Consider the following 27,309-nt stretch of genomic DNA (forward strand, 5'->3'; position numbering starts at 1 on the left):
TCACTCTCACCTCACCTCTGGAATTCAGCTCTTTTGTCCATGTTTGGACCAAGGCTGTAATGAGGTCTGGAGCTGAGTGGTCCTGGCGGAACCCAAACTGAGCATCGGTGAGCAGGTGATTGGTGAGTAAGTGCCGCTTGACAGCACTGTCGATGACACTTTCCATCACTTTGCTGATGGTTGAGAGTAGACTGATGGGACGATAATTGGCCGGATTGGATTTGTCCTGCTTTTTGTGGACAGGACATACCTGGGCAATTTTCCACATTGTCGGGTAGATGCCAGTGTTGTAGCTGCACTGGAACAGCTTGGCTAGAGGCGCAGCTAGTTCTGGAGCACAAGTCTTCAGCACTACAGCTGGGATGTTGTCGGGGCCCATAGCCTTTGCTGTATCCAGTGCACTCGGCCGTTTCTTGATATCATGTGGAGTGAATCGAATTGGCTGAAGACTGGCTTCTGTGATGGTGGGGATATCGGGAGGAGGCGGAGATGGATCATCCACTCGGCACTTCTGGCTGAAGATGGTTGCAAACGCTTCAGCCTTGTCTTTTGCACTCGTGCTGGACTCCGCCATCATTGAGGATGGGGATGTTTACAGAGCCTCCTCCTCCCGTTAGTTGTTTAACTGTCCACCACCATTCACGACTGGATGTGGCAGGACCGCAGAGCTTTGATCTGATCCGTTGGTTGTGGAATTGCTTAGCTCTGTCTATAGCATGTTGCTTCCGCTGTTTAGCGTGCATGTAGTCCTGTGTTGTCGCTTCACCAGGTTGGCACCTCATTTTTAGGTACGCCTGTTGCTGCTCCTGGCATGCTCTTCGACACTCTTCATTGAACCAGGGTTGATCCCCTGGCTTGTTGGTGCTGGTAGAGTGAGGAATATGCCGGGCCATGAGGTTACAGATTGTGCTGGAATACAATTCTGCTGCTGCTGATGGCCCACTGCGCCTCATGGATGCCCAGTTTTGAGCTGCCAGATCTGTTCTGAATCTGTCCCATTTAGCACGTTGATAGTGCAACACAACACGTTGGATGGTGTCCTCAGTGTCTCTGTGTGAAGACGGGACTTCGTCTCCACGAGGACTGTGCGGTGGTCACTCCTACCAATACTGTCATGGATAGATGTATCTGCGACAGGTCGATTGGTGAGGACGAGGTCAAGTAGGTTTTTCCCTCGTGTCGGTTCGCTCACCACTTGCCGCAGGCCCAGTCTGGCAGCTATGTCCTTCAGGACTCGGTCAGTAATGGTGCTACCGAGCCACTCTTGGTGATGGACATTGAAGTCCCCCACCCAGAGTACATTCTGTGCCCTTGCTACCCTCAGTGCTTCCTCTACGTGGTGCTCAACATGGAGGAGGACTGATTCATCAGCTGAGGGAGGGCGATCGGTGGTAATCAGCAGGAGGTTTTCTTGCCCATGTTTGACCTGATGCCTTGAGATTTCATGGGGTCCGGGGTCAATGTTGAGGACTCCCAGGGCCACTCCCTCCTGACTGTATATCACTGTACCGCCACCTCTGGTGGGTCTGTCCTGCTGGTGGGACAGGACATACCCAGGGATGATGATGGAAGAGTCTGGGACGTTGGCTGAAAGGTATGATTCTGTGAGTATGGCTATGTCGGGCTGTTATTCGTCTGTGGGACAGCTCTCCCAAATTTTGGCACAAGTCCCCAGATGTTTGTGAGGAGAACTTTGCAGGGTCGACTGGGCTTGGTTTGCCTTTGTCGTGTCCGGTCTTATTCTTATTATGACTTTTTTTAGCGAAATTTTACAACTGAGTGTCTTGCTAGGCCAATTCAGAGGGCGATTAAGAATCAACATTGCTGTGGGTCTGGAGTCACATATAAGCCAGACCGGGTAAGGACGGCAGGTTTCCTTCCCTAAAGAGCATTAGTGAACCAGATGGGTTTTTACGACAATCTGGTAGTTTCATGGCCACCATTGCTGACACGAGTTTTTTTTCCAGATTTTATTTAATTGAAATTAAATTCCCCAGCTGCCGTGGCAGGATTCGAACTCATGACTCTTGGATTATTGGTCCAGGCCTCTGGATTATTAGTCCAGTAACATAACCACTATGCTACTGTACCCCTGAGATAATTATGAGGAGAGACTTGAAATGCTGGGACTGTTTCCACTGGGGCAGAGAAGGCTAAGAGGAGATTTAATGGAAATGTTTAAAATTATTTACTTTACACTGGTTTTGATTGAAACCTAAATGGCCTCCTTCTGTACTGTAAACTATCATTTAGTTGACATGCACAGGCCATTATCTTTTAATGTAGATTAAAAAATTAACCTAAACAGTGCTTTTTGCCACTGGAAACAGTTTCTCCTTATTTACTCTATCAAAACCCTTCATGATTTTGAACACCTCTATCAAATCTCCCCTTAATCTTCTCTGCAAGTTAAGATTAAATTTAAGTTAAATGCTTGATGCCAAACTTAGTCAAATTTTAGATGGAGATCAACCCTTAAAAATCCCCTCACTCACCAAATTCCCAATTATAGACTCTGTTGAAACCAGACTCCGTCGATAGCTGCTATTCCGTGCTCCCTCACTTCCGTGCGTTAGCAAAACCCCTCAATCTTAACTTGCAGTTTTCAGTTAGTGGTAAACAAACAGTCTGAAGTGGCATTTGGGCACCCAGTTAATTAGGTGACTGGTTAGAACTGGTAATCTACCATCTGTTGGGGCTGACTCAGGTGATTGGCATCCGAGCCAGCATCAATTCAGAAGGGTTTTGCTAACGCGCTATCGACGGAGTCTGGTTTCGGCAAAGTCTGTAATTGGGAATTTGGTGAGTGAGGGGATTTGGTGCAGTAAGGGGTGAGGTGGATTTGATTAGTCAGCAGAGCGTGGAGGGGCGTACCGGGGCGGGGAGGGTGCCCGTGCCGAGGGCGAGGGGGGCCCGTGCCGAGGGCGAGGAGGGGGCGTGCCGAGGGCGGAGGGGGTTTACCGAGGGGGGGGGGAGGGGGTTTACCGAGGGGGGGGTCACTGCAACAACAAAACAAAACTGCAGTGTGACGTCACTGGTAAGGCAGGTCGGTGATTGGTGGTGAGAATCTCTTCTATTTTCTTCTATTTTCGGACGGTGAGCTCAGTAACTTACAGCAAAAAACTAATTAAAAAAAAAACTAAATTTAATAAATTAAACAAGGCCAGTACTTGGTTCAACCTAAAAATAATTTGATTGGCATTGAAGTAATCAATTAAATAAATAAAATAGCTATGACAGGGCAGGAGATGTGTTTCAGCTGCAATATGTGGGAACTATCGGACAGTTTTGTCCAGGGCGACTACATCTGCGGGAAGTGTCTGCAGCTCGAGGAACTTCGGCTCCGAGTTGAAGAGCTGGAGTCCGAGCTGCAGATACTGCGAGACATCAGGGAGGGAGAAAGTTACCTGGACACTTTAATCCAGGAGGCAGTCACACCCCTTAGACTAAATACTGTAGAATTGGCACGTGGTCAGAGACAGGAGGGTGTGACTGTGAGTGAGGCAGGTACGGGGATCCAGGAGGGAGCATTGCAGGAGCCTCCGCTTCTGCATTTGTCCAATAGATACGAGGTTCTTGCAGCTCTTGTGGACGAGTGCAGGGACTGCAGGGAGGATCAGCAAACTGGCCACGGCACCGTGGTTCAGGGGGCCATTCAAGTGGGCGGGGGGGTCGGGGGGAGTAAAAAGGAATGTGGTTGTAGTTGGCCACAGTATAGTTAGAGGGATAGACACTGTTCTCTGTAGCCAAGCATGTGAGTCCCGAAGGCTGTGTGCCAGGGTTAAGGACATCTCCTCCGGGCTGGAGAGGAACTTGGAGTGGGAGGGGAAGGATCCAGTTGTCGTGGTCCACGTAGGTACCAACGACATAGGTAGGACTAAGAAAGAAGTTCTGCTGAAATAATAATGGAAAACAAGGAAATGGCAGAGGAATTGAACAGATATTTTGTATCTGTCTTCACAGTAGATAATAATATACCAATAATAGCAGAAAATCAAGGGGCAAAGGGGAGGGAGGAACTAAAAACAATCACTATCACTAGAGAAAAAGTACCAGGTAAACTAATGGGTCTAAAGGCTGACAAGTCCCCTGGACCTGATGGCTTGCATCCGAGGGTCTTAAAGGAAGTGGCGACAGAGATAGTGGATGCATTGGTTGTAATCTTCCAGAATTCACTAGATTCTGGAAAGGTCCCAGCGGATTGGAAAACCGCAAACGTAACACCCCTATTCAAGAAGGGAGTGAAACAGAAAGCAGGTAACTATAGACCAGTTAGCCTAACATCTGTCATTGGGAAAATAAAAGGTTACTGCACAAGATAAGAGCTCATGGTGTTGGGGGTAATATACTGGCACGGATAGAGGATTGGCTAACTAACAGAAAACAAAGAGTCGGGATAAAAGGGTCATTTTCAGGATGTCAATCTGTAACTAGTGGGGTGCCGCAGGGCTCAGTGCTGGAGCCTCAACTATTTACAATATATATCAATGACTTGGATGAAGGAACAGAGTGTCTTGTGGCCAAATTTGCTGATGATACAAAGATAGGTGGAAAAGCAAGTTGTGATGAGGACACAAAGTGTCTGCAAAGGGATATCGACAGGTTAAGTGAATGGGCGGAAATTTGACAGATGGAATATAATGTGGGAAAATGTGAAGTCATCCACTGTGGGTGAAAAATAAAAATGTAAAATATTATTTGAATGGAGAAATACTACAAAATGCTGCGGTACAGAGGGATCTGGGTGTCCTCGTACGTGAAACACAAAAAGTCAACATACAGGTGCAGCAGGTAATCCGGAAGGCAAACGGAATATTGGCCTTTATTTCTAGGGGGATGGAGTATAAAAGCAGGGAAGTCATGCTCCAACTGTACAGGGTGCTGGTGAGACCACACCTGGAGTACTGCGTACAGTTCTGGTGCCCTTATTTAAGGAAGGACATACTTGCATTGGAGGCAGTTCAGAGAAGGTTCACTAGGTTGATTCCGGGTATGGAAGGGCTGTCTTATAAGGAAAGATTGAACAGGTTGGGTCTATACTCATTGGAGTTTAGAAGAATGAGAGGAGATCTTATTGAAACATACAAGATTCTGAGGGGACTCGATAGGGTAGATGCTGAGAGGATGTTACCCCTCATGGGGGAATCTAAAACTCGGGGGCATAGTCTCAGAATAAGGGGTCGCCCGTTTAAGACGGAAATGAGGAGGAATTTCTTCTCCCAGAGGGTCGTGAATCTTTGGAATTCTTTACCCCAAAAAGCTGTGGAGGCTGAGTCATTGAATCCATTCAAGGCTGAGTTAGACAAATTTTTGATCAGCGAGGGAGTCAAAGGATATGGGGAAAGGGCGGGAAAGTGGAGTTGAGGTAAAAATCAGATCAGCCATGATCTCATTGAATGGTGGAGCAGGCTCGAGGGGCCGAATGGCCTCCTCCTGCTCCTATCTCTTATGGTCCGTTCTAACCCTAACCCTAACCCTGTATCTCCCCCACCCCCGAACCCTCACCCTGTATCTCCCCCACCCCCGAACCCTCACCCTGTATCTCCCCCACCCCCGAACCCTCACCCTGTATCTCCCCCACCCCCGAACCCTCACCCTGTATCTCCCCCACCCCCGAACCCTAACCCTGTATCTCCCCCACCCCCTGAACCCTAACACTGTATCTCCCCCACCCCTGAACCCTAACCCTGTATCTCCCCCACCCCCGAACCCTAACACTGTATCTCCCCCACCCCCGAACCCTAACACTGTATCTCCCCCACCCCCGAACCCTAACCCTGTATCTCCCCCACCCCCTGAACCCTAACCCTATATCTCCCCCACCCCCGAACCCTCACCCTGTATCTCCCCCACCCCCGAACCCTAACCCTGTATCTCCCCCACCCCCGAACCCTCAACCTGTATCTCCCCCACCCCCGAACCCTCACCCTGTATCTCCCCCACCCCCGAACCCTAACCCTGTATCTCCCCCACCCCCTGAACCCTAACACTGTATCTCCCCCACCCCTGAACCCTAACCCTGTATCTCCCCCACCCCCGAACCCTAACACTGTATCTCCCCCACCCCCGAACCCTAACACTGTATCTCCCCCACCCCCGAACCCTAACCCTGTATCTCCCCCACCCCCTGAACCCTAACCCTGTATCTCCCCCACCCCCGAACCCTCACCCTGTATCTCCCCCACCCCCGAACCCTAACACTGTATCTCCCCCACCCCCGAACCCTAACCCTGTGCTCACCTCTCGGACTCTCCTTTTACACTGTGCTCACCTCTCGGACTCTCCTTTTATACTGTGCTCACCTCTCGGACTCTCCTCCCGCTCTCGGTCTCTCCTTTTATACTGCGCTCACCTCTCGGACTCTCCTCCCGCTCTCGGTCTCTCCTTTTATACTGTGCTCACCTCTCGGACTCTCCTCCCTCTCTCGGTCTCTCCTTTTACACTGTGCTCACCTCTCGGACTCTCCTCCCGCTCTCGGTCTCTCCTTTTATACTGTGCTCACCTCTCGGACTCTCCTCCCGCTCTCGGTCTCTCCTTTTATACTGCGCTCACCTCTCGGACTCTCCTCCTGCTCTCGGTCTCTCCTTTTATACTGCGCTCACCTCTCGGACTCTCCTCCTGCTCTCGGACTCTCCTTTTATACTGTGCTCACCTCTCGGACTCTCCTCCCGCTCTCGGTCTCTCCTTTTATACTGCGCTCACCTCTCGGACTCTCCTCCTGCTCTCGGACTCTCCTTTTATACTGTGCTCACCTCTTGGACTCTCCTGCCTCACCTGTGACATCGCACAGTAGTTTTCTCTCGTTGCCGGTCTGCTGCTGCTTTTATTCCCCACTCTCAGTCTTCTGCTGTTCAGGTCTGCCGCCGCTCTGGGGAAAAGATTCGGAAAAGCAAGGCAAAGCAGGACCTCCTTCCCCCACTTCACCGAACTCCCACTCTCACCAAACTCTCAGCTGCTCACTCTGTGCCCGCTGCACTCAGTGCTCGGTTTACACTAACAGGCCCCGGTATTTCTACAGTTTGTGACTCAGATGAGTCGGGCCTGCTCCTCCTTCAGGAACCAGTTTAATCCAGTGAACCAATTAACTAACTACAGCAGCTCTCTCTGCTTCAGCCTGACAGAAACTTAAAAATTTAAACTTTAAAATTGAACTTAAACAGTTAATAGCAATTTACACTCGATTTTAAAGAGATTAACCCTTAAACTCCCACACTCTCCAAACCCTCAGTTTTCTCACTCAGTGCTCCGTTGCGAGAGGGGACGCCACTCAAAGTGCTCCCACGTCTCACCCGTTTCCCCCCTCTCCACCAGTACCCGCAATGCTGCCTCCTCTCCAGGTGGTTGAGTCTGGCCCTGCACAGGTGCAGGTGGAGCAGTCTTTGGAGGGGCCCTCACGGTCACCGAAACCCAGAGGGCGTCGGCCCAAAGCATCTAATCGGTCAGGGCATGAACAAGAGCAACCTGCCACTACCTCTGCTGCAGCCACAGGGGAGGCACCAGGTAGGAGTAGTCGGAAGAGAAAGGCAAAGGTTTTGTGAGCACAAAGGGGATGCACAAGGGTGTTTGACGGTTGGTCATGTTTTTTATTTATATTTAGTTTTTGTTAAACTCACATTAAATATTATTATTGTCACCACTACTGCCACATCTTGCCCATTGTTGATTGGCTTTTGTGATCGGGCCCTTTCATGAGGTTCACCATGAATGGTGACACTTGATGCCACCCATTGGGTCACTCGACAGTGGGTGTAGGTCTAGTTGCAGGACTGTTTTGTGCAGTGAGGGGGTGGACGGTCTGGTGTGGGCGCTGCTCTGTCCAGGTGGTGTGAGGACTGGACTCTTCACACTGTCTGATGTTAGGAGAACCGTTCGTATATCAGTGACTCCCTGGTGTCACGAGCAGCCAGGTGAGCCACGGTTCTGCCCATGGGTTGCTCCTCCTCCTCCTCCTTCTCCTCAATGTGGGTGGCAGATGTGGATGGGGCCTCCTCCAGCGGCACCCCTCTCTGTTGTGCCATGTTGTGCAGGGCACAACGCACGACTATAATGCGTCCCACTCTGTCTGGTGCGTATTGAAACTCTCCCCCAGAACGATCAAAGCACCTGAGGCACATCTTGAGCAGCCCTATCACATGCTCAATTGTAGACCTGGTGGCGATGTGGCTGTCGTTATATCGACGCTGTTGCTCGGTGGTGGGGTTCCTCAGAGGTGTCATGAGCCACGTGTGCAGGGGGTGTCCCTTGTCCCCGAGGAGCCAGCCCTTGCGGGTGTTGGGTGCGGGGAAGAGGGGCGGGATGTTGGACTCCCGGAGGATAAAGGAATCGTGGCAGCTGCCAGGGTATCTGGTGCACACGTGAAGGAATCTCTTGTGGTGGTCACAAACGAGCTGAGTGTTGATGGAGTGATAGCCCTTCCTGTTGATGAACAGTCCTGGCTCGTGTGGAGGTGCTCGTATTGCTATGTGGGTGCAATCGATTACACCCTGCACCCGTGGGAAGCCAGACACAGCGTGGAATCTCACTGCCCTCTCCGTCTGGCTGAGGTCATCCATGGGGAAGTTGATGTCGTGCGAGGCCCTGCGAAACAAGCCGTCGGTGACCTGCCTCATGCACTTGTGTGCAGACGACTGAGAGACCCCGGCGATGTCCCCGGTGGCACCCTGGAATGATCAGGAGGTGAAGAAGTTGAGGGCAGCTAGGGACTAAATTAAAAAGCAGAACCACAAAGGTGATAATCTCCGGATTATTACCTGAGCCACAAGCAAATTGGCACAGGGTAAATCAGATCAGAGAGATGAATGTGTGGCTCAAAGATTGGTGTGGGAGAAGTGGGTTTCGATTTACGGGGCACTGCCACCAGTACTGGGGAAAGAGGGAGCTGTTCTGTTGGGACGGGCTTCACCTGAACCATGCTGGGACCAGTGTTCTGGCAAACTGAATAACTAGGGTGGTAGAGAAGGCTTTAAACTAAATAGAGGGGGGGAGGGCTCAGGTGGGGCGAAGTTTAGATTGATAAAGAGAAAGGACAAGGAAGTAGTCCAGGAAAGTGATGGGGGTAATGATAAACATGGTGTGTCAGGAAGGGACAGAGTGGACAAACATCAAAGTGCACTAGCAAATGGGGCCGGGGTAGGAAAGAATGGTAAAAAGACAAAATTAAAGGTTCTTTATCTGAATGTGCGCAGCATTCGTAATAAGATTGATGAATTGATGGCACAAATAGAAACAAATGGGTATGATCTGGTGGCCATTACAGAGACGTGGTTGCAAGGTGACCAAGGTTGGGAGCTAAATATTCAGGGTTATTTAACATTTCGGAAGGATGGGAAAAAAAGGTAAAGGTGGTGGGGTAGCTCTGTGAATAAAGGATGAAATTGGTATAATAGTGAGAAATGATCTTGGGTCAGAAGATCAAGATGTCGAATCGATGATCGGGTACGGTAGCATAGTGGTTATGTTACTGGACTCGTAATCCAGAGGCCTGGACTAATAATCCAAAGTCATGAGTTCAAATCCTGCCACGGCAGCTGGGGAATTGAAATTCAATAATTAAATAAAATCTGAAATTAAAAAAAACTAGTATCAGTAATGGTGGCCACGAAACTACTGGATTGTCGTAAAAACCCATCTGATTCACTAATGTCCTTTAGGGAAGGAAACCTGCTGCCCTTACCCGGTCTGGCCTATATGTGACTCCAGACCCACAGCAATGTTGATTCTTAATTGCCCTCTGAAATGGCCGAGCAAGACACTCAGTTGTTCAATCTCGCTGCAAAATGTCATAATAGGAATAAAACCAGACGGACCACCTGGCCATCGGACCACGAGGCACCGGACATGACAAAGGCAAACCAAGCCCAGTCAACCCTGCAAAGTCCTCCTCACTAACATCTGGGGACTTGAGCCAAAATTGGGAGAGCTGTTCCACAGACCAGTCAAGCAACAGCCTGACATAGCCATACTCACAGAATCATACCTTTTAGCCAACGTCCCAGACTCTTCCATCACCATCCAGAGGTGGCGGTACAGTGAGAAACAGTCAGGGGGCAGTGGGCCTGGGAGTCCTCAACATTGACTCCAGATCCCTTGAAATCTCATGCCATCAGGTCAAACATGGGCAAGGAAACCTCCTGCTGATTACCACCTACCGCCCTCCCTCAGCTGATGAATCAGTCCTCCTCCATGTTGAGCAGCACTTGGAGGAAGCACTGAAGGTAGCACCAGCACAGAATGTACTCTGGGTGGGGGACTTCAATGTCCATCACGAAGAGTGGCTCGGTCGCACCACTACTGACCTAGCTGGCCGAGTCCTGAAGGACATAGCTGCCAGTCTGGGCCTGCGGCAGGTGGTGAGTGAACCAACACAAGGGAAAAACCTGCTTGACCTCAGCCTCACCAAGCTACCTGACGCAGATGCATCTGTCCATGACAGTATTGGTCGGAGTGACCACCACACAGTCATCGGAACATAGGAACAAGAGTAGGCCATTCAGCCCCTCGTGCCTGCTCTGCCATTTGATAAGATCATGGCTGATCTGTGATCGAACTCCATATACCTGCCTGAGGCCCATATCCCTTAATACCTTTGATTGCCAAAAAGCTATCTATCTCAGATTTAAATTTAGCAATTGAGCTAATATCAGTTGCCGTTTGCGGAACAGAGTTCCAAACTTCTACCACCCTTTGTGTGTAGAAATGTTTTCTAATCTCGCTCCTGAAAGGTCTGGCTCTAATTTTTAGACTGTGCCCCCTACTCCGAAAATCCCCAACCAGCGAAATAATTTCTCTCTATCCACCCTATCTGTTCCCCTTAATATCTTATAAACTCCAGAGAATACAACCCCAATTTGTGTAATCTCTTCTCAAAACTTAACCCTTGAAGTCCGGGTATTATTCTAGTAAACCTACGCTGCACTCCCTACTAAGCCAATATGTCCTTCCGAAGGTGCGGTGCCCAGAACTGCTCACAGTACTCCAGGTGCGGTCTAACCAGGGTTTTGTATAGCTGCAGCATAACTTCTGCCCCCTTGTACTCCAGTCCTCGAGATATAAAGGCCAGCATTCCATTAGCCTTGATTATTTTCTGCACCTGTTCATGACACTTCAATGATCGATGTACCTGAAGCCCAAGGTCCCTTTGAACATCCACTGTTTTTAACTTTTTACCATTTAGAAAGTACCCTGTTCTATCCTTTTTTGATCCAAAGTGGATGACCTCACATTTGTCTACATTGAATTCCATTTGCCACAGTTTTGCCCATTCACCTAATCTATCAATATCGCTTTGTAATTTTATGTTTTCATCTACACTGCTTACAATGCCACCAATCTTTGTGTCATCGGCAAACTTGGATATGAGACTTTCTATGCCTTCATCTAAGTCGTTAATAAATATTGTGAATAATTGAGGCCCCAAGACAGATCCCTGCAGGACTCCACCAGTCACATTCTGTCACATTTCTTAAAAAGAGGAGTGACATGTGCAATTTTCCAATCCAGAGGGACAGTTCCTGAATCTAGAGAACTTTGAAAGATTATAGTTAGGGCATCTGCAATGTGCTCACCTACTTCCTTTAAAAACCTGGGATGGAAACCATCTGGTCCTGGGGATTTGTCACTCTTTAGTGCTGTTATTTTCTTCATTACTGTTGCTTTACTGATGTTAATTTTATCGAGTCCCTGTCCGCCATTCAGTATTAGTTTTCTTGGGATTTCCGGCATTCTATCCTCTTTTTCTACTGTAAATACTGATCCAAAGTAATTGTTCAACATGTCCGCAATTTCCCCATTGTCAATGACAATATCCCCACTTTCAGATTTTAAGGGGCCAACACTGCTCCTGACCACCCTCTTTTCCCTAATGTAACTATAAAAGTTCTTCGTATTGGTTTTGATATCCCTTGCAAGTTTCTTTTCATACTCTCTTCTTGTAGCTCTTACTGTCTGTTTTGTGACCCTTTGTTGATCTTTGTATCTTTCCCATTCGCCAGGATCTGTGCCATTTTTTTGCCTTTTTGTATGCTCTTTCCTTATTTCTTATACTGTCCCTTACCTCTTTAGTTGTCCATGGCTGCTTTTTTTTGGCAAGTAGAGTTCTTGCCCCTCAGGGGTATAAACCGATTCTGTATCACGTTCAATGTTTCTTTAAACATTTCCCACTGATCATCAGTCGTTTTACCCATTAGCAGATTTGCCCAGTTTACTGTGGACAGTCTCTGTCTCATCCCTTTGAAGTCGGCCTTACCCAAGTCTAGAATCTTAGCAGCTGACTCACTTTTTTCCCTTTCAAACACTACATTGAACTCGATCATGTTATGATCACTATTGGATAGATGTTCGCGTACAGTTAAACCGTTAACTAAATCTGGTTCATTACTCATTACTAAATCTAGTATGGCTTGCCCCCTTGTTGCCTCTGGGACATACTGCTGTAGAAAACCATCCCGGACACACTCAAGAAATTCACTACCTTTCTGACAGTTGCTAGTCTGCTTTTCCCAATCTATGTGAAGGTTAAAGTCCCCCATTAAGACCACTATGCCTTTCTTACACGCTTGTCTAATCTCTGCATTTATACAATCTAGCACTTCAGAGCTGCTGCCAGGGCTCCTATAAACAACTCCCACTATAGTCTCAGATCCTTTCCTATTTCTCAATTCAACCCATAAGGTCTCTGTTGGCCGCTTACCTCTCGTTATATCCCCCTTTATCATTGAAGTGATTTCATCTCTAATCATTAAGGCTACTCCTCCCCCTGTCCCTTTTTCCCTATCTCTCCTGTGGACCTTATACCCCGGTATATTTAGTTCCCAATCCTGACCATCCTGCAGCCATGTCTCAGTAATAGCTATCATGTCATACCCTCCAATTTGAATTTCAACCTGTAGTTCATTTAATTTATTCCTTATACTCCGTGCATTTGTATATAGAACTCTTAGTTGGGCCACACACCCTAGCCTGACTTTCAGCTTTGATGCTGGGTTAAACGCCTTGCACCTTCTAGTTTTCACTTCATCTGTAGTGTCTAAAGTACACTTTCTTTCTGCTGTTCTACGCTTTTCCCTTTCACTTGTTCTTGAACAACTGTTTGTACTATTTGTATTGTAAATTTCCCCTGGGTCTTCCCCTCTATTGCTGCTCTCAACTTTACTCCCTTCTGACTCCCCTCTCAGGTTCCCATCCCCCTGCCACTCTAGTTTAATCCTTCCCCAACAGCACTGGCAAACAGTCCTTGTGGAGACGAAGTCCCGTCTTCACACTGAGGACACCATCCAACGTGTTGTGTTGCACTATCACCGTGCTAACTGGGATAGATTCAGAACAGATGTCGTAACTCAAAACTGGGCATCCGTGAGGGGCAGTGGGCCCTCAGCAGCAGCGGAATTGTATTCCAGCACAATCTGTAACCTCATGGCCCGGCATATTCCTCACTCCACCATTACCAACAAGCCAGGGGATCAACCCTGGTTCAGTGAGGAGTGTAGAAGAGCATGCCAGGAGCAGCACCAAACGTACCTAAAAATGAGGTGCCAACCTGGTGAAGCTACAACACAGGACTACGTGCATGCTAAACAGCAGAAGCAACATAGGTTGTTACATAAGGTTAAATCTCACGGGATCCAAGGTGAGGTAGCCAATTGGATACAAAATTGGATTGACGACAGAAGACAGAGGGTGGTTGTAGAGGGTTGTTTTTCAAACTGGAGGCCTGTGACCAGCGGTGTGCCTCAGGGATCGGTGCTGGGTCCGCTGTTATTTGTTGTTTATATTAATGATTTGGATGAGAATTTCGGAGACATGGTTAGTAAGTTTGCAGATGACACCAAGATTGGTGGCATTGTGGACAGTGAAGAAGGTTATCTAGGATTGCAACGGGATCTTGATAAATTGGGCCAGTGGGCCGATGAATGGCAGATGGAGTTTAATTTAGATAAATGTGAGGTGATGCATTTTGGTAGATTAAATCGGGCCAGGACCTACTCCATTAATGATCGGGCGTTGGGGAGAGTTATAGAACAAAGAGATCTCGGAGTACAGGTTCATAGCTCCTTGAAAGTGGAGTCACAGGTGGATAGGGTGGTGAAGAAGGCATTCAGCATGCTTGGTTTCATTGGTCAGAACATTGAATACAGGAGTTGGGATGTCTTGTTGAAGTTGTACAAGACATTAGTAAGGCCACACTTGGAATACTGTGTACAGTTCTGGTCACCCTATTATAGAAAGGATATTATCCTCTATGTTTCCCACCATTAATTTCCCGGTCTCATCCTCTAAGGTCCCTTAGAGGATGAGACCGGGAAATTAATGGTGGGAAACATGGAGATGGCAAAAATGCTGAACAAATATTTTGTTTCAGTCTTTACAGTAGAGGACACTAAGAATATCCCAACACTGGACAAACAGGGGACTCTCGGGGGGGGGAGGAGCTAAATACGATTAAAATCACTCAGGAGATGGTACTCAGTAAAATAATGGGACTCAAGGTGGATAAATCCCCTGGACCTGATGGCTTCCATCCTAGGGTCTTGAGGGAAGTGGCAGTAGGGATTGTGGATGCTTTGGTGATAGTTTTCCAAAATTCCCTGGACTCAGGAGAGGTCCCGGCAGATTGGAAAACTGCTAATGTAACACCGTTATTTAAAAAGGGTAGTAGGCAGAAGGCTGGAAATTATAGGCCAGTTAGCTTAACATCTGTGGTGGGTAAAATTTTGGAGTCTATTATTAAGGAGACAGTAACGGAACATTTAGATAAGCATAATTTAATAGGACAAAGTCAGCATGGCTTTATGAAGGGGAAGTCATGTCTGACAAATTTGCTTGAGTTCTTCGAGGATATAACGTATAGGGTGGATAAAGGGGAACCAGTGGACATAGTGTATTTAGACTTCCAGAAGGCATTCGACAAGGTGCCACATAAAAGATTATTACTTAAGATAAAAAATCACGGGATTGGGGGTAATATTCTGTCATGGGTGGAGGATTGGTTATCGAACAGGAAGCAGAGAGTTGGGATAAATGGTTCATTTTCGGACTGGCAACCAGTAACCAGTGGTGTTCCACAGGGGTCGGTGCTGGGTCCCCAACTCTTTACAATCTATATTAACGATTTGGAGGAGGGGACCGAGTGCAACATATCAAAATTTGCAGATGATACAAAGATGGGAGGAAAGTAGAGAGTGAGGAGGACATAAAAAACCTGCAAGGGGATATAGACAGGCTGGGTGAGTGGGCGGAGATTTGGCAGATGCAATATAATATTGGAAAATGTGAGGTTATGCACTTTGGCAGGAAAAATCAGAGAGCAAGTTATTTTCTTAATGGCGAGAGACTGGAAAGTACTGCAGTACAAAGGGATCTGGGGGTCCTCGTGCAAGAAAATCAAAAAGTTGGTATGCAGGTGCAGCAGGTGATCAAGAAAGCCAACGGAATGTTGGCTTTTATTGCTAGGGGGATAGAATATAAAAACAAGGAGGTATTGCTGCAGTTATATAAGGTATTGGTGAGACCGCACCTGGAATACTGCATACAGTTTTGGTCTCCATACTGAAGAAAAGACATACTTGCTCTCGAGGCAGTACAAAGAAGGTTCACTCGGTTAATCCCGGGGATGAGGGGGCGGACATATGAGGAGAGGTTGAGTAGATTGGGACTCTACTCATTGGAGTTCAGAAGAATGAGAGGCGATCTTATTGAAACATATAAGATTGTGAAGGGGCTTGATCGGGTGGATGCGGTAAGGATGTTCCCAAAGATGGGTGAAACTAGAACTAGGGGGCATAATCTTAGAATAAGGGGCTGCTCTTTCAAAACTGAGATGAGGAGAAACTTCTTCACTCAGAGGGTGGTAGGTCTGTGGAATTTGCTGCCCCAGGAAGCTGTGGAAGCTACATCATTAGATAAATTTAAAACAGAAATAGACAGTTTCCTAGAAGTAAAGGGAATTAGGGGTTATGGGGAGCGGGCAGGAAATTGGACATGAAGCTGAGTTCGGATCGGTCAATGCCCTGTGGGTGGCGGAGAGGGCCCAGGGGCTATGTGGCCGGGTCCTGCTCCGACTTCTTGTGTTCTTTAGATTTGTGGTTGGGATCAGATCAGCCATGATCTTATTGAATGGCGGAGCAGGCTCGAGGGGCCGATTGGCCTACTCCTGCTCCAATTTCTTATGTTCTTATGTTCTTATGTTCTTATTATTAAACTAGAAAGAGTGCAGAAAAGATTTACTAGGATGCTACCGGGACTTGATGGTTTGACTTATAGGGAGAGGTTGGATAGACTGAGACTTTTTTCCCTGGAGAGTAGGAGGTTTAGGGATGATCTTATAGAAGTCTATAAAATAATGAGGGGCACAGATAAGGTAGATAGTCAAAATCTTTTCCCAAAGGTAGGAGAGTCTATAACGAGGGGGCATAGATTTAAGGTGAGAGGGGAGAGATACAAAAGGGTCCAGAGGGGCAATTTTTTCACTCAAAGGGTGGTGAGTGTCTGGAACGAGCTGCCAGAGGCAGTAGTAGAGGCGGGTACAATTTTGTCTTTTAAAAAGCATTTGGACAGTTACATGGGTAAGATGGGTATCGAGGGATATGGGCCAAGTGCAGGCAATTGGGACTAGCTTAGTGGTATAAACTGGGCGACATGGACATGTTGGGCCGAAGGGCCTGTTTCCATGTTGTAAACTTCTATGATTCTATAAAAGAAAAAGCATACAACATGGCAAAGATTACTGGTAAGCCCGAAGATTGTGAAAACTTTAAAAACCAGCAAAGGATGATTGAAAGAATAATAACGAGGAAGAAAATAAATTGAGAGTAAATTAGCAAGAAATATAAAAACTGACAGTTTCTACAAGTATATAAAAAGGAAGAGGGTAGCTAAAGTAAACATTGGTCCCTTAGAGGACGAGACTGTGGAAATAATAATGGAAAACAAGGAAATGGCAGAGGAATTGAACAGATATTTTGTATCTGTCTTCACAGCAGATAATAATATACCAATAATAGCAGAAAATCAAGGGGCAAAGGGGAGGGAGGAACTAAAAACAATCACTATCACTGGAGAAAAAGTACGAGGTAAACTAATGGGTCTAAAGGCTGACAAGTCCCCTGGACCTGATGGCTTGCATCCGAGGGTCTTAAAGGAAGTGGCTACAGAGATAGTGGATGCATTGGTTGTAATCTTCCAGAATTCACTAGATTCTGGAAAGGTCCCAGCGGATTGGAAAACCGCAAACGTAACACCCCTATTCAAGAAGGGAGTGAAACAGAAAGCAGGTAACTATAGACCAGTTTGCCTAACATCTGTCATTGGGAAAATGCTAGAATCCACTATTAAGGAAGTAGTAGCAGGACATTTGGAGACTCATAACATCGAAAACAGGAGCAGGAGTAGGCCATTATACAATCAAGGAGAGTCAACATGGTTTTATGAATGGGAAATCGTGTCTGACAAATTTATTAGAGTTCTTTGTGGCAGTAACGGGCAGGGTGGATAAAGGGGAACCAATGGATGCAGTATATTTGGATTTCCAAAAGGCATTCAGTAATGTGCCACATAAAAGGTTGCTGCACAAAATAAGAGCTCATGGTGTTGGGGGTAATATTGGCATGGATAGAGGATTGGCTAACGAACAGAAAACAAAGAGTCGGGATAAAAGGGTCATTTTCAAAATGGCAGTCTGTAACTAGTGGGGTGCCGCAGGGATCAGTGCTGGAGCCTCAACTATTTACAATATATATCAATGACTTGGATGAAGGAACAGAGTGTATTGTGGCCAAATTTGCTGATGATACAAAGATAGGTGGAAAAGCAAGTTGTGATGAGGACACAAAGTGTCTGCAAAGGGATATTGACAGGTTAAGTGAATGGGCAAAAATTTGGCAGATGGAATATAATGTGGGAAAATGTTAAGTCATCCACTTTGGGAGGAAAAATAAAAAAGCAAAATATTTGAATGGAGAAATACTACAAAATGCTGCGGTACAGAGGGATCTGGGTGTCCTCGTACATAAAACACAGAAAGTCAACATACAGGTGCAGCAGGTAATCCGGAAGGCAAACGGAATATTGGCCTTTATTTCTAGGGGGATGGAGTGTAAAAGCAGGGAAGTCATGCTAGAGCTGTACAGGGTGCTGGTGAGATCACACCTGGAGCACTGCGTACAGTTAAGGAAGGAAAAACTTGCATTGGAGGCAGTTCAGAGAAGGTTCACTGGGTTGATTCCGGGTATGGAAGGGTTGTCTTATGAGGAAAGATTGAACAGGTTGGGTCTATACTCATTGGAGTTTAGAAGAATGAGAGAAGATCTTATTGAAACATACAAGATTCTGAGGGGACTCGATTGGGTTGATGCTGAGAGGATGTTACCCCTCATGGGGGAATCTAAAACTTGGGGACATAGTCTCAGAATAAGGGGTCGCCCGTTTCAGATGGAAATGAGGAGGAATTTCTTCTCCCAGAGGGTTGTGAATCTTTGGAATTCTTTACCCCAAAGAGCTGTGGAGGCTGAGTCATTGAATATATTCAAGGCTGAGTAAGACAAATTTTTGATCAGCGAGGGAGTCAAAGGATATGGGGAAAGGGCGGGAAAGTGGAGTTGAGATCAGCCATGATCTCATTAAATGGTGGAGCAGGCTCGTGGGGCCGAATGGCCTCCTCCTGCCCCAATCTCTTATGGTCTTATGCTGTAAGGAGAACAACTCCAGTCTCTCCACATAACTGAAGTCCCTCATCCCTGCCACTATTTTAGTAAATCTCTTCTGCCCCCTCTCCAAGGCCTTGATATCCTTCCTAAAGTGCGGAGCCCAGAATTGAACACAATACTCCAGCTGAGACTTAACCAGTGATTTATAAATGTTGAACAAACTTCCTTGCTGTTCTTTCTATATACATAAAATTATTTTACAAACATCATCAGTGAGAATACTCTGTTGGGGCTTAAATCCACTTTAGCAGCTGCAGTTATCGAGCAGTTTTACATCTTCCAGGGAATTGCAATTTATGTGGAAAGGATGGAAAATGCGATCTGTAGTGCTGAAAGATTCGGTAACTCTATGATTCTTTTACTCTGTAGTTTTGTACGGTTTTAGAATCAGTAACTGTAATGTGTGTTTTTTTTCTTTTTCTCCAGTCACCAACCAACACGATTCAACAACCGTAGCCTCCAGATGATTGGCCGTTGCTGGCCACACTTGCGAGCGCTTGGAGTTGGGGGTGCAGGATGTGGACTTCAGGGTCTCGCCTCATTGGGTAATTGTCAGGGTATATTACTGGGTGTCATTTCTGATTCACGTGTGATTCCATTGAATTCACAGTATGAGCAGGTTAGATGACGATATATACAGCACCTCATCACAGTATGAGCAGGTTAGATGACGATCTATACAGCACCTCATCACAGTATGAGCAGGTTAGATGACGATCTATACAGCACCTCATCACAGTATGAGCAGGTTACATTTCCTCCAATTAATTATTGGGAAGACCAAAGCCATTGTCTTCAGTCCCTGCTGCAAACTCTGTTCCCTAGCCATCAGCTCCATCCCCCTCCCTGGCCACTCTCTGAAGCTGAACCAAAATGTTCGCAACCTTGGCATCCTATTTGACCCTGAGCTGAGCTTCTGACCCCATGAGGGAAGTGGCAGTAGGGATTGTGGATGCTTTGGTAATAATTTTCCAAAATTCTCTGGACTCGGCAAAGGTCCCGGCAGATTGGAAAACTGCCAATGTAACACCCTTATTTAAAAAGGGTAGTAGGCAGAAGGCTGGAAATTATAGACCAGTTAGCTTAACATCTGTGGTGGGTAAAATTTTGGAGTCTGTTATTAAGGAGACAGTAGCAGAACATTTGGATAAACATAATTTAATAGGACAAAGTCAGCATGGCTTTACAAAGGGGAAGTCATGTCTGACAAATTTGCTTGAGTTCTTTGAGGATATAACGTACAGGGTGGATAAAGGGGAACCAGTGGACGTAGTGTATTTGGACTTCCAGAAGGCATTCGACAAGGTGCCACATAAAAGATTATTGCTCAAGATAAAGAATCACTGGATTGGGGGTAATATTCTGGCATGGGTGGAGGATTAGTTATCTAACAGGAAGCAGAGAGTTGGGATAAATGGTACATTCTCGGACTGGCAACCTGTAGCCAGTGGTGTTCCGCAGGGGTCGGTGCTGGGTCACCAACTCTTTACAATCTATATTAACGATTTGGAGGAGGGGACCGAGTGTAACATATCAAAGTTTGCAGATGATACAAAGATGGGAGGGAAAGTGGAGAGTGAGGAGGACATAAAAAACCTACAAGGGGATATAGACAGGCTGGGTGAGTGGGCGGAGATTTGGCAGATGCAATACAATATTGGAAAATGTGAGGTTATGCACTATGGCAGGAAAAATCAGAGAGCAAGTTATTATCTTAATGGCGAGCAACTGGAAAGTACTGCAGTACAAAGGGATCTGGGAGTCCGAGTGCAAGAAAATCAAAAAGTTAGTTTGCAGGTGCAGCAGGTGATCAAGAAGGCCAACGGAATAGAGTCATAGAGTTATACAGCACGGATAGAGGCCCTTCGGCCCATCGTGTCCACGCCGGCCATCAGCCCTGTCTACTCTAATCCCATATTCCAGCATTTGGTCCGTAGCCTTGTATGCTATGGCATTTCAAGTGCTCATCCAAATGCTTCTTGAATGTTGTGAGGGTTCCTGCCTCCACAACCCTTTCAGGCAGTGAGTTCCAGACTCCAACCACCCTCTGGGTGAAAAAGTTCTTTCTCAAATCCCCTCTAAACCTCCCGCCTTTTACCTTGAATCTATGTCCCCTTGTTATAGAACCCTCAACGAAGGGAAAAAGCTCCTTAGTATCCATCCTATCTGTGCCCTTCATAATTTTGTACACCTCAATCATGTCCCCCCTCAGCCTCCTCTGCTCCAAGGAAAACAAACCCAATCTTCCCAGTCTCTCTTCATAGCTGAAGCGCTCCAGCCCTGGTAACATCCTGGTGAATCTCCTCTGCACCCTCTCCAAAGCGATCACATCCTTCCTGTAGTGTGGCGACCAGAACTGCACACAGTACTCCAGCTGTGGCCTAACCAGTGTTTTATACAGCTCCATCATAACCTCCTTGCTCTTATATTCTATGCCTCGGCTAATAAAGGCAAGTATCCCATATGCCTTCTTTACCACCTTATCTACCTGTTCCGCCGCCTTCAGGGATCTGTGAACTTGCACACCAAGATCCCTCTGACCCTCTGTCTTGCCTAGGGTCCTCCCATTCATTGTGTATTCCCTTGCCTTGTTAGTCCCTCCAAAGTGCATCACCTCGCACTTTTCCGGGTTAAATTCCATTTGCCACTGTTCCGCCCATCTGACCAACCCATCTATATCGTCCTGCAGACTGAGGCTATCCTCCTCGCTATTTACCACCCTACCAATCTTTGTATCATCAGCGAACTTACTGATCATACCTTTTACATTCATATCCAAGTCGTTAATGTAGACCACAAACAGCAAGGGACCCAGCACCGATCCCTGTGGTACCCCACTGGCCACAGGCTTCCAGTCACAAAAACAACCTTCGACCATCACCCTCTGCCTTCTGCCACTAAGCCAGTTTTGTATCCAAAGTGCCAAGGCACCCTGGATTACATGGGCTCGTACCTTCTTGACCAGTCTCCTGTGGGGGACTTTATCGAAGGCCTTACTGAAATCCATGTATACCACATCCACTGCGTTACCCTCATCCACACGCCTAGTCACCCCCTCAAAAAATTCAATCAAATTAGTCAGACATGATCTTCCCTTGACAAAGCCATGTTGACTATCCCTGATTAATCCTTGCTTCTCCAAGTGGAGACTAATTTTGTCCTTCAGAATTTTTTCCAATAATTTTCCTACCACTGATGTTAGGCTCACTGGCCTGTAGTTCCCCGGTTTTTCCCTACTCCCCTTCTTGAATAATGGTATTACATTAGCGGTTCTCCAGTCCTCTGGCACATCCCCTGTGGCCAGAGAGGTTCTGAATATATGTGTCAGAGCCCCCGCAATCTCCTCCTTTGCCTCACACAGTCGCCTGGGGTACATTTCGTCCGGGCCTGGGGATTTATCCATTTTTAGGCCTGCTAAAACCGCCAATACCTCCTCCCGCTCGATGTTAATATGTTCGAGTATATCACAGTCCCCCTGCCGTATTTCTATGTCTAATGTTGGCTTTTATTGCTAGGGGGATAGAATATAAAAACAGGGATGTATTGCTGCAGTTTTATCAGGTATTGGTGAGACCGCACCTGGAATACTGCATACAGTTTTGTTGTCCATACTTAAGAAAAGACATACTTGCTCTCGAGGCAGTACAAAGAAGGTTCACTCGGTTAATCCCGGGGATGAGGGGGTGGCCATATGAGGAGAGGTTGAGTAGATTGGGACTCGACTCATTGGAGTTCAGAAGAATGAGAGGCGATCTTATTGAAACATATAAGATTGTGAAGGGGCTTGATCGGGTGGATGCGGTAAGATGTTCCCAAGGATGGGTGAAACTAGAACAAGGGGGCATAATCTTAGAATAAGGGGCTGCTCTTTCAAAACTGAGATGAGGAGAAACTTCTTCACTCAGAGGGTAGTCGGTCTGTGGAATTTGCTGCCCCAGGAAGCTGTGGAAGCTACATCATTAAATAAATTTAAAACAGAAATAGACAGTTTCCTCGAAGTAAAGGGAATTAGGGGTTACGGGGAGCGGGCAGGAAATTGGACATAAATTTAGATTTGAGGTTAGGATCAGATCAGCCATGATCGTATTGAATGGCGGAGCAGGCTCGAGGGGCCGATTGGCCTACTCCTGCTCCTATTTCTTATGTTCTTATATCCGCTCCATCACCAAGACTGCCTACATCTACCTCCGTAATGTCGCCCGTCCCCGCCCCTGGTCACCTGTCCTAATGGCCCAGATTGTGCTGGAGTGGGGCCTCTCGCGGTCTGTCTTGTTAGACTTTTTCACTCACCCTTCAGCTTGAAAAGTTTTTGACCTGTAAATTGCTGGAAGTGCAAGCTGATAGCGACGAGGGCAGTGGGGCATCTCGGATCATGGTAAACGACAAGACCAAAACTCTACCTCCGAAACCAATGAGATTTAAGGATTGAGAAAGAAACCGAGAAACAACGGGGAAGCAAATAAGATGAATTAGAGTCAAATCAGGTACAGAAAGAGACATAGAGGGAAAGAAGGATTGGATTAAGAGAGAAAAGAGACAAAGGAATTATGAGAAAAAATAAAATGTTTTAAATTTTAAAAATCTGTAACAACAATTTAGTACCTGCAGGAATGAGACTGCACAGTTTAAATTGTTCCCATTCTGGGCTGGAGAGGTTTATTGACATTGCAGCAACACAAACCTCCTCATTCCAGCCCGAACTTTCTGCAGTGAGTTTAATTGGCAATTAATGCGCCAATGCAACAACTTCATGAAACTCACAGGGAGGTTGACAGCGATCTGCCATTTTTGCGAGGCTAACAGTGGAGTGGCGCAAATTGTCCAGCAACTTGTGGTGAATCGCAATTCCCGGGGCATTTCTTCCTCGCCACCAGTTGCTGGACGATTAGCACATTAATACAGGTGAGCACCATTAAACTCTCCGTTCTTTTGGCCTTGGATCTGTGGCTCGGTGTCAAATTTTGTTTGATAATCGCTCCAATGAAGCTCCATGGGACATTTTACTACGTTAAAAGCGCTATATAAATGCAAGTTTTTGCTGGAACAGAAAAAGCTAAGAGGAGATTTATTGGGTTTTTAACATTATGAAAGGTTTTCAGTGAAGATGGAAAGACTTCCGCTACGTAAGAGTCAGTGATGAGAGGTCATCGCTCTGTGATAATTTTAAATTGAGAAAACAGGGAAGGAGAAATTTCGTTACACAAAGGGTTGTTGGATCATGGAACGCTTTGCCACAGGGAGTAGTTGAGGCAAATACCATTGCTTTTAAGGCATAATTGAATAAATATTTGAAACAAAAGAAGATGCAAGGCTACAGGGCAAAACCGAGGCAATGGAATTCGTTTTGAATTGATACAGGGCTATGGGGAGAGAGTGAGGCAATGGGATTAGTCTGGGGGATTGATACAGGACTATGGGGAGAGAGCATGGCAGTGGGATTAGTTTTGGATTGATACGGGGCTATGAGGAGAGAGCGGGGCAGTGGGATTAGCTTTGGATTGATACAGGGCAATGGGGAGAGAGTGAGACAGTGGGATTAGTCTGGGGATTGATACAGGACTATGGGGAGAGAGCATGGCAGTGGGATTAGTTTTGGATTGATACAGGACTATGGGGAGAGAGTGAGGCAGTGGGATTCGTTTGAGGATTGATACAGGGCTATGGGGAGAGAGTGGGGCAGTGGGATTAGTTTTGGATTGATACAGGGCTATGGGGAGAGAGTGAGGCAGTGGGATTAGTTTTGGATTGGTACAGGGCTATGGGGAGAGAGCGGGGCAGTGGGATTAGTTTTGGATTGATACAGGGCTATGGGGAGAGAATTGGGCAATGGGATTAGCTTTGGATTGATACAGGGCCATGGGGAGAGAGCGGGGCAGTGGGATTAGTTTGAGGATTGATACAGGGCTATGGGGAGAGAGTGGGGCAGTCGGATTCATTTTGGTTTGATACAGGGCTATGGGGAGTGAGGCAGTGGGATTAGTTTGAGGATTGATACAGGACTACAGGGAGAGAGCAGGGCAGTGGGATTAGTTTGAGGATTGATACAGGGCAATGGGGAGAGAGTGGGGCAGTGGGATTAGTTTTGGATTGATATAGGGCCATGGGGAGAGAGTGAGGCAGTGGGATTAGTTTTGGATTGATACAGGGCTGTCGGGAGAGAACGGGGCAGTGGGATTAGTTTGAGAATTGATACAGGGCTATATGGGGAGAGAGTGGGGCAGTGGGATTGGTTTTGGTTTGATGCAGGGATATAGGGAGAGAATTGGGCAGTGGGATTTGTTTTGGATTGATACAGGGATATAGGGAGAGAATTGGGCTGTGGGATTTGTTTTGGATTGCTCTATCAAAAATGTTATGCTTGGCAGCAATAGTCCCTGTGGTAGTGGGCAGACACAAAAATGGCCCCAAAAGTCTTCAAGTATAGTGACAACAGTAGTATATCAAACCCCAAGAGACAAGCAGATTGCTTTTGGAGGGAGACGGGATTGACAGCAATGGTCCTGTGGTAAAAAGGCAAATGTGAAAGAGACCAGCTGTTGACTCAAATGAAAAATATTGTGTCTTTAGAACTGCAGATTCTTCTGTAGTTTGTTTCTCTGAACTGTGGAAGTTTTATTATGACTTTAATTATTGTCCACACTCTGCATTAAATTTATTCGTCAGCCCGGAACTGTATCCGATTACAAGTACTGGAACTTGATCACGTGACAGAAATAAACCAGGAAGTAACAGCAGAAGTTTGTCGGGAGGGCCTGAAGGGGTTAGAAATGCTGGTCCTAACATCAACCCCTGTCACCCCTAAAGCTCTACTCCATTTTAACAGTAAGTACAATTTGTTCTTGGGATCATTCCATATTGCACATAGCACAAAGTATTAATGTCAGTAGTTAAGAGGTTGACAATCAGAGATTTGAATACTTGCACCAGAGTATTAATTCTCGCATAACCTCACTCGATTGTAGTATGGCTGAGATGAGATGTGCAAATTGGACAACTTAAAAGTGCCATCAAAGAAATGGCATCTGATTTTCCTATTCAAATATCAATGGCACAAACCAACAAGATGGGGGAGATTAGCCGCACAGCTCGAGATGAAGTGATGATGGAGATACAATAGAGGGGCTGGCGGGATGTTTTGCAGTCCAGACCCGACAGTCCCGGTGCTTTGTTGTCTCCCAGGTGCTAGGGTATGGGGTGTAACACGTAGACTGGAAAAGATAGTGCAAAGGGAGGGAGAGCAGCCAGTGATCGGGGGTCCACGTGGGGGTCAGCGATTGGGGGTCCACGTGGGGGTCAGTGATCGGGGGTCCATGATTGAGGGTCCACGTGGGGGTCAGTGATCGGGGGTCCACGTGGGGGTCAGTGATCGGGGGTCCACGTGGGGGTCAGTGATCGGGGGTCCATGATCGAGGGTCCACGTGGGGGTCAGTGATCGAGGTTCCACGTGGGGGTCAGTGATCGGGGGTCCACGTGGGGGTCAGTGATCGGGGGTCCACGTGGGGGTCAGTGATCGGGGGTCCACGTGGGGGTCAGTGATCGGGGGTCCACGTGGGGGTCAGTGATCGGGGGTCCACGTGGGGGTCAGTGATCGGGGGTCCACGTGGGGGTCAGTGATCGGGGGTCCACGTGGGGGTCAGTGATCGGGGGTCCACGTGGAGGTCAGTGATCGAGGGTCCACGTGGGAGTCAGTGATCGGGGGTCCACGTGGGAGTCAGTGATCGGGGGTAAGGAAAGTCCAGAAGATCAGGAAAGAAGTTTAGGAACAGAACTGCATGGGTGATAATGTCAGGATTACTTCCCTAGCCATGCGATAGAATAGGAAAGGACAGGAAGATTAGGGAAATCAATGCGAGCTCAAGAATTGGTGTTAGGAAAAAGCAGTCTACTTTGTTGGACATTGGCACCAGTTCTGGGACAGATGGGAGCCCTTCATAAAATCATAGAAATTTACGGCATGGAAGGAGGCCATTCGGCCCATCGTGTCTGTGCTGATAAAGAGCAATCCAGCCAAATCCCACTTTCCAGCTCTTGGTCCATAAAAAATAGAAGCAGGAGTAGGCCATACGGCCCCTCGAGACTGCTCTGCCATTCAATAAGATTTTTGGACTCTAGGGGTATCAAGCGATATGGGAATCAGGCGGAAAAGTGGAGGTCGAAGATCAGCCAAGATAAAATTGATAAAGAAGAGGTACTTGAAATGCTGGCTGTCCTTAAAGTAAATAAGTCACCCGGTCCGGATGGGATGCATCCGAGGTTGCTGAGGGAAGTAAGGGTGGAAATTGTAGAGGTACTGGCCAAAGTCTTCCAAACATCCGTAGATACAGGGATGGTGCCAGAGGATTGGAGAATTGCAAATGTTACACCCTTGTTCAAAAAGGGTGCAAGGATGAACCCAACAACTACAGGCCAGTCGGTTTAACCTCAGTGGTGAGGAAACTTTTAGAAACGATAATCGGGGACAGAATTAGCAGTCAATTGGAAGAGAGTGGATTGATTAGGGAAAGCCAGCATGGATTTGTTAAAGGCAAATCATGTTTAACTAACCTGATAAAGTATTTTGATGAGGTAACAGAGAGGGTAGATGAGGGCAATGCAGTTGATGTGCATATGA

The 27,309-nt window shown here is 46.9% G+C and overlaps 1 protein-coding gene across 1 annotated transcript in view; it reads left to right on the forward strand.

The window, feature by feature from the left end:
• The window catches only part of fbxo41 (F-box protein 41), a 246,259-nt gene that overhangs the window by 183,731 nt on the left and 35,219 nt on the right, over positions 1-27,309 (forward strand). Inside the window, exons 10-11 of the mRNA XM_067978195.1 lie at positions 19,125-19,243; positions 25,362-25,520. Coding sequence (XP_067834296.1) covers positions 19,125-19,243; positions 25,362-25,520 — 278 coding nt within the window. The remainder of the gene's footprint in view (positions 1-19,124; positions 19,244-25,361; positions 25,521-27,309) is intronic.

Source organism: Heptranchias perlo, chromosome 1, assembly GCF_035084215.1.
Source record: "Heptranchias perlo isolate sHepPer1 chromosome 1, sHepPer1.hap1, whole genome shotgun sequence".
Taxonomy (NCBI): domain Eukaryota; kingdom Metazoa; phylum Chordata; class Chondrichthyes; order Hexanchiformes; family Hexanchidae; genus Heptranchias; species Heptranchias perlo.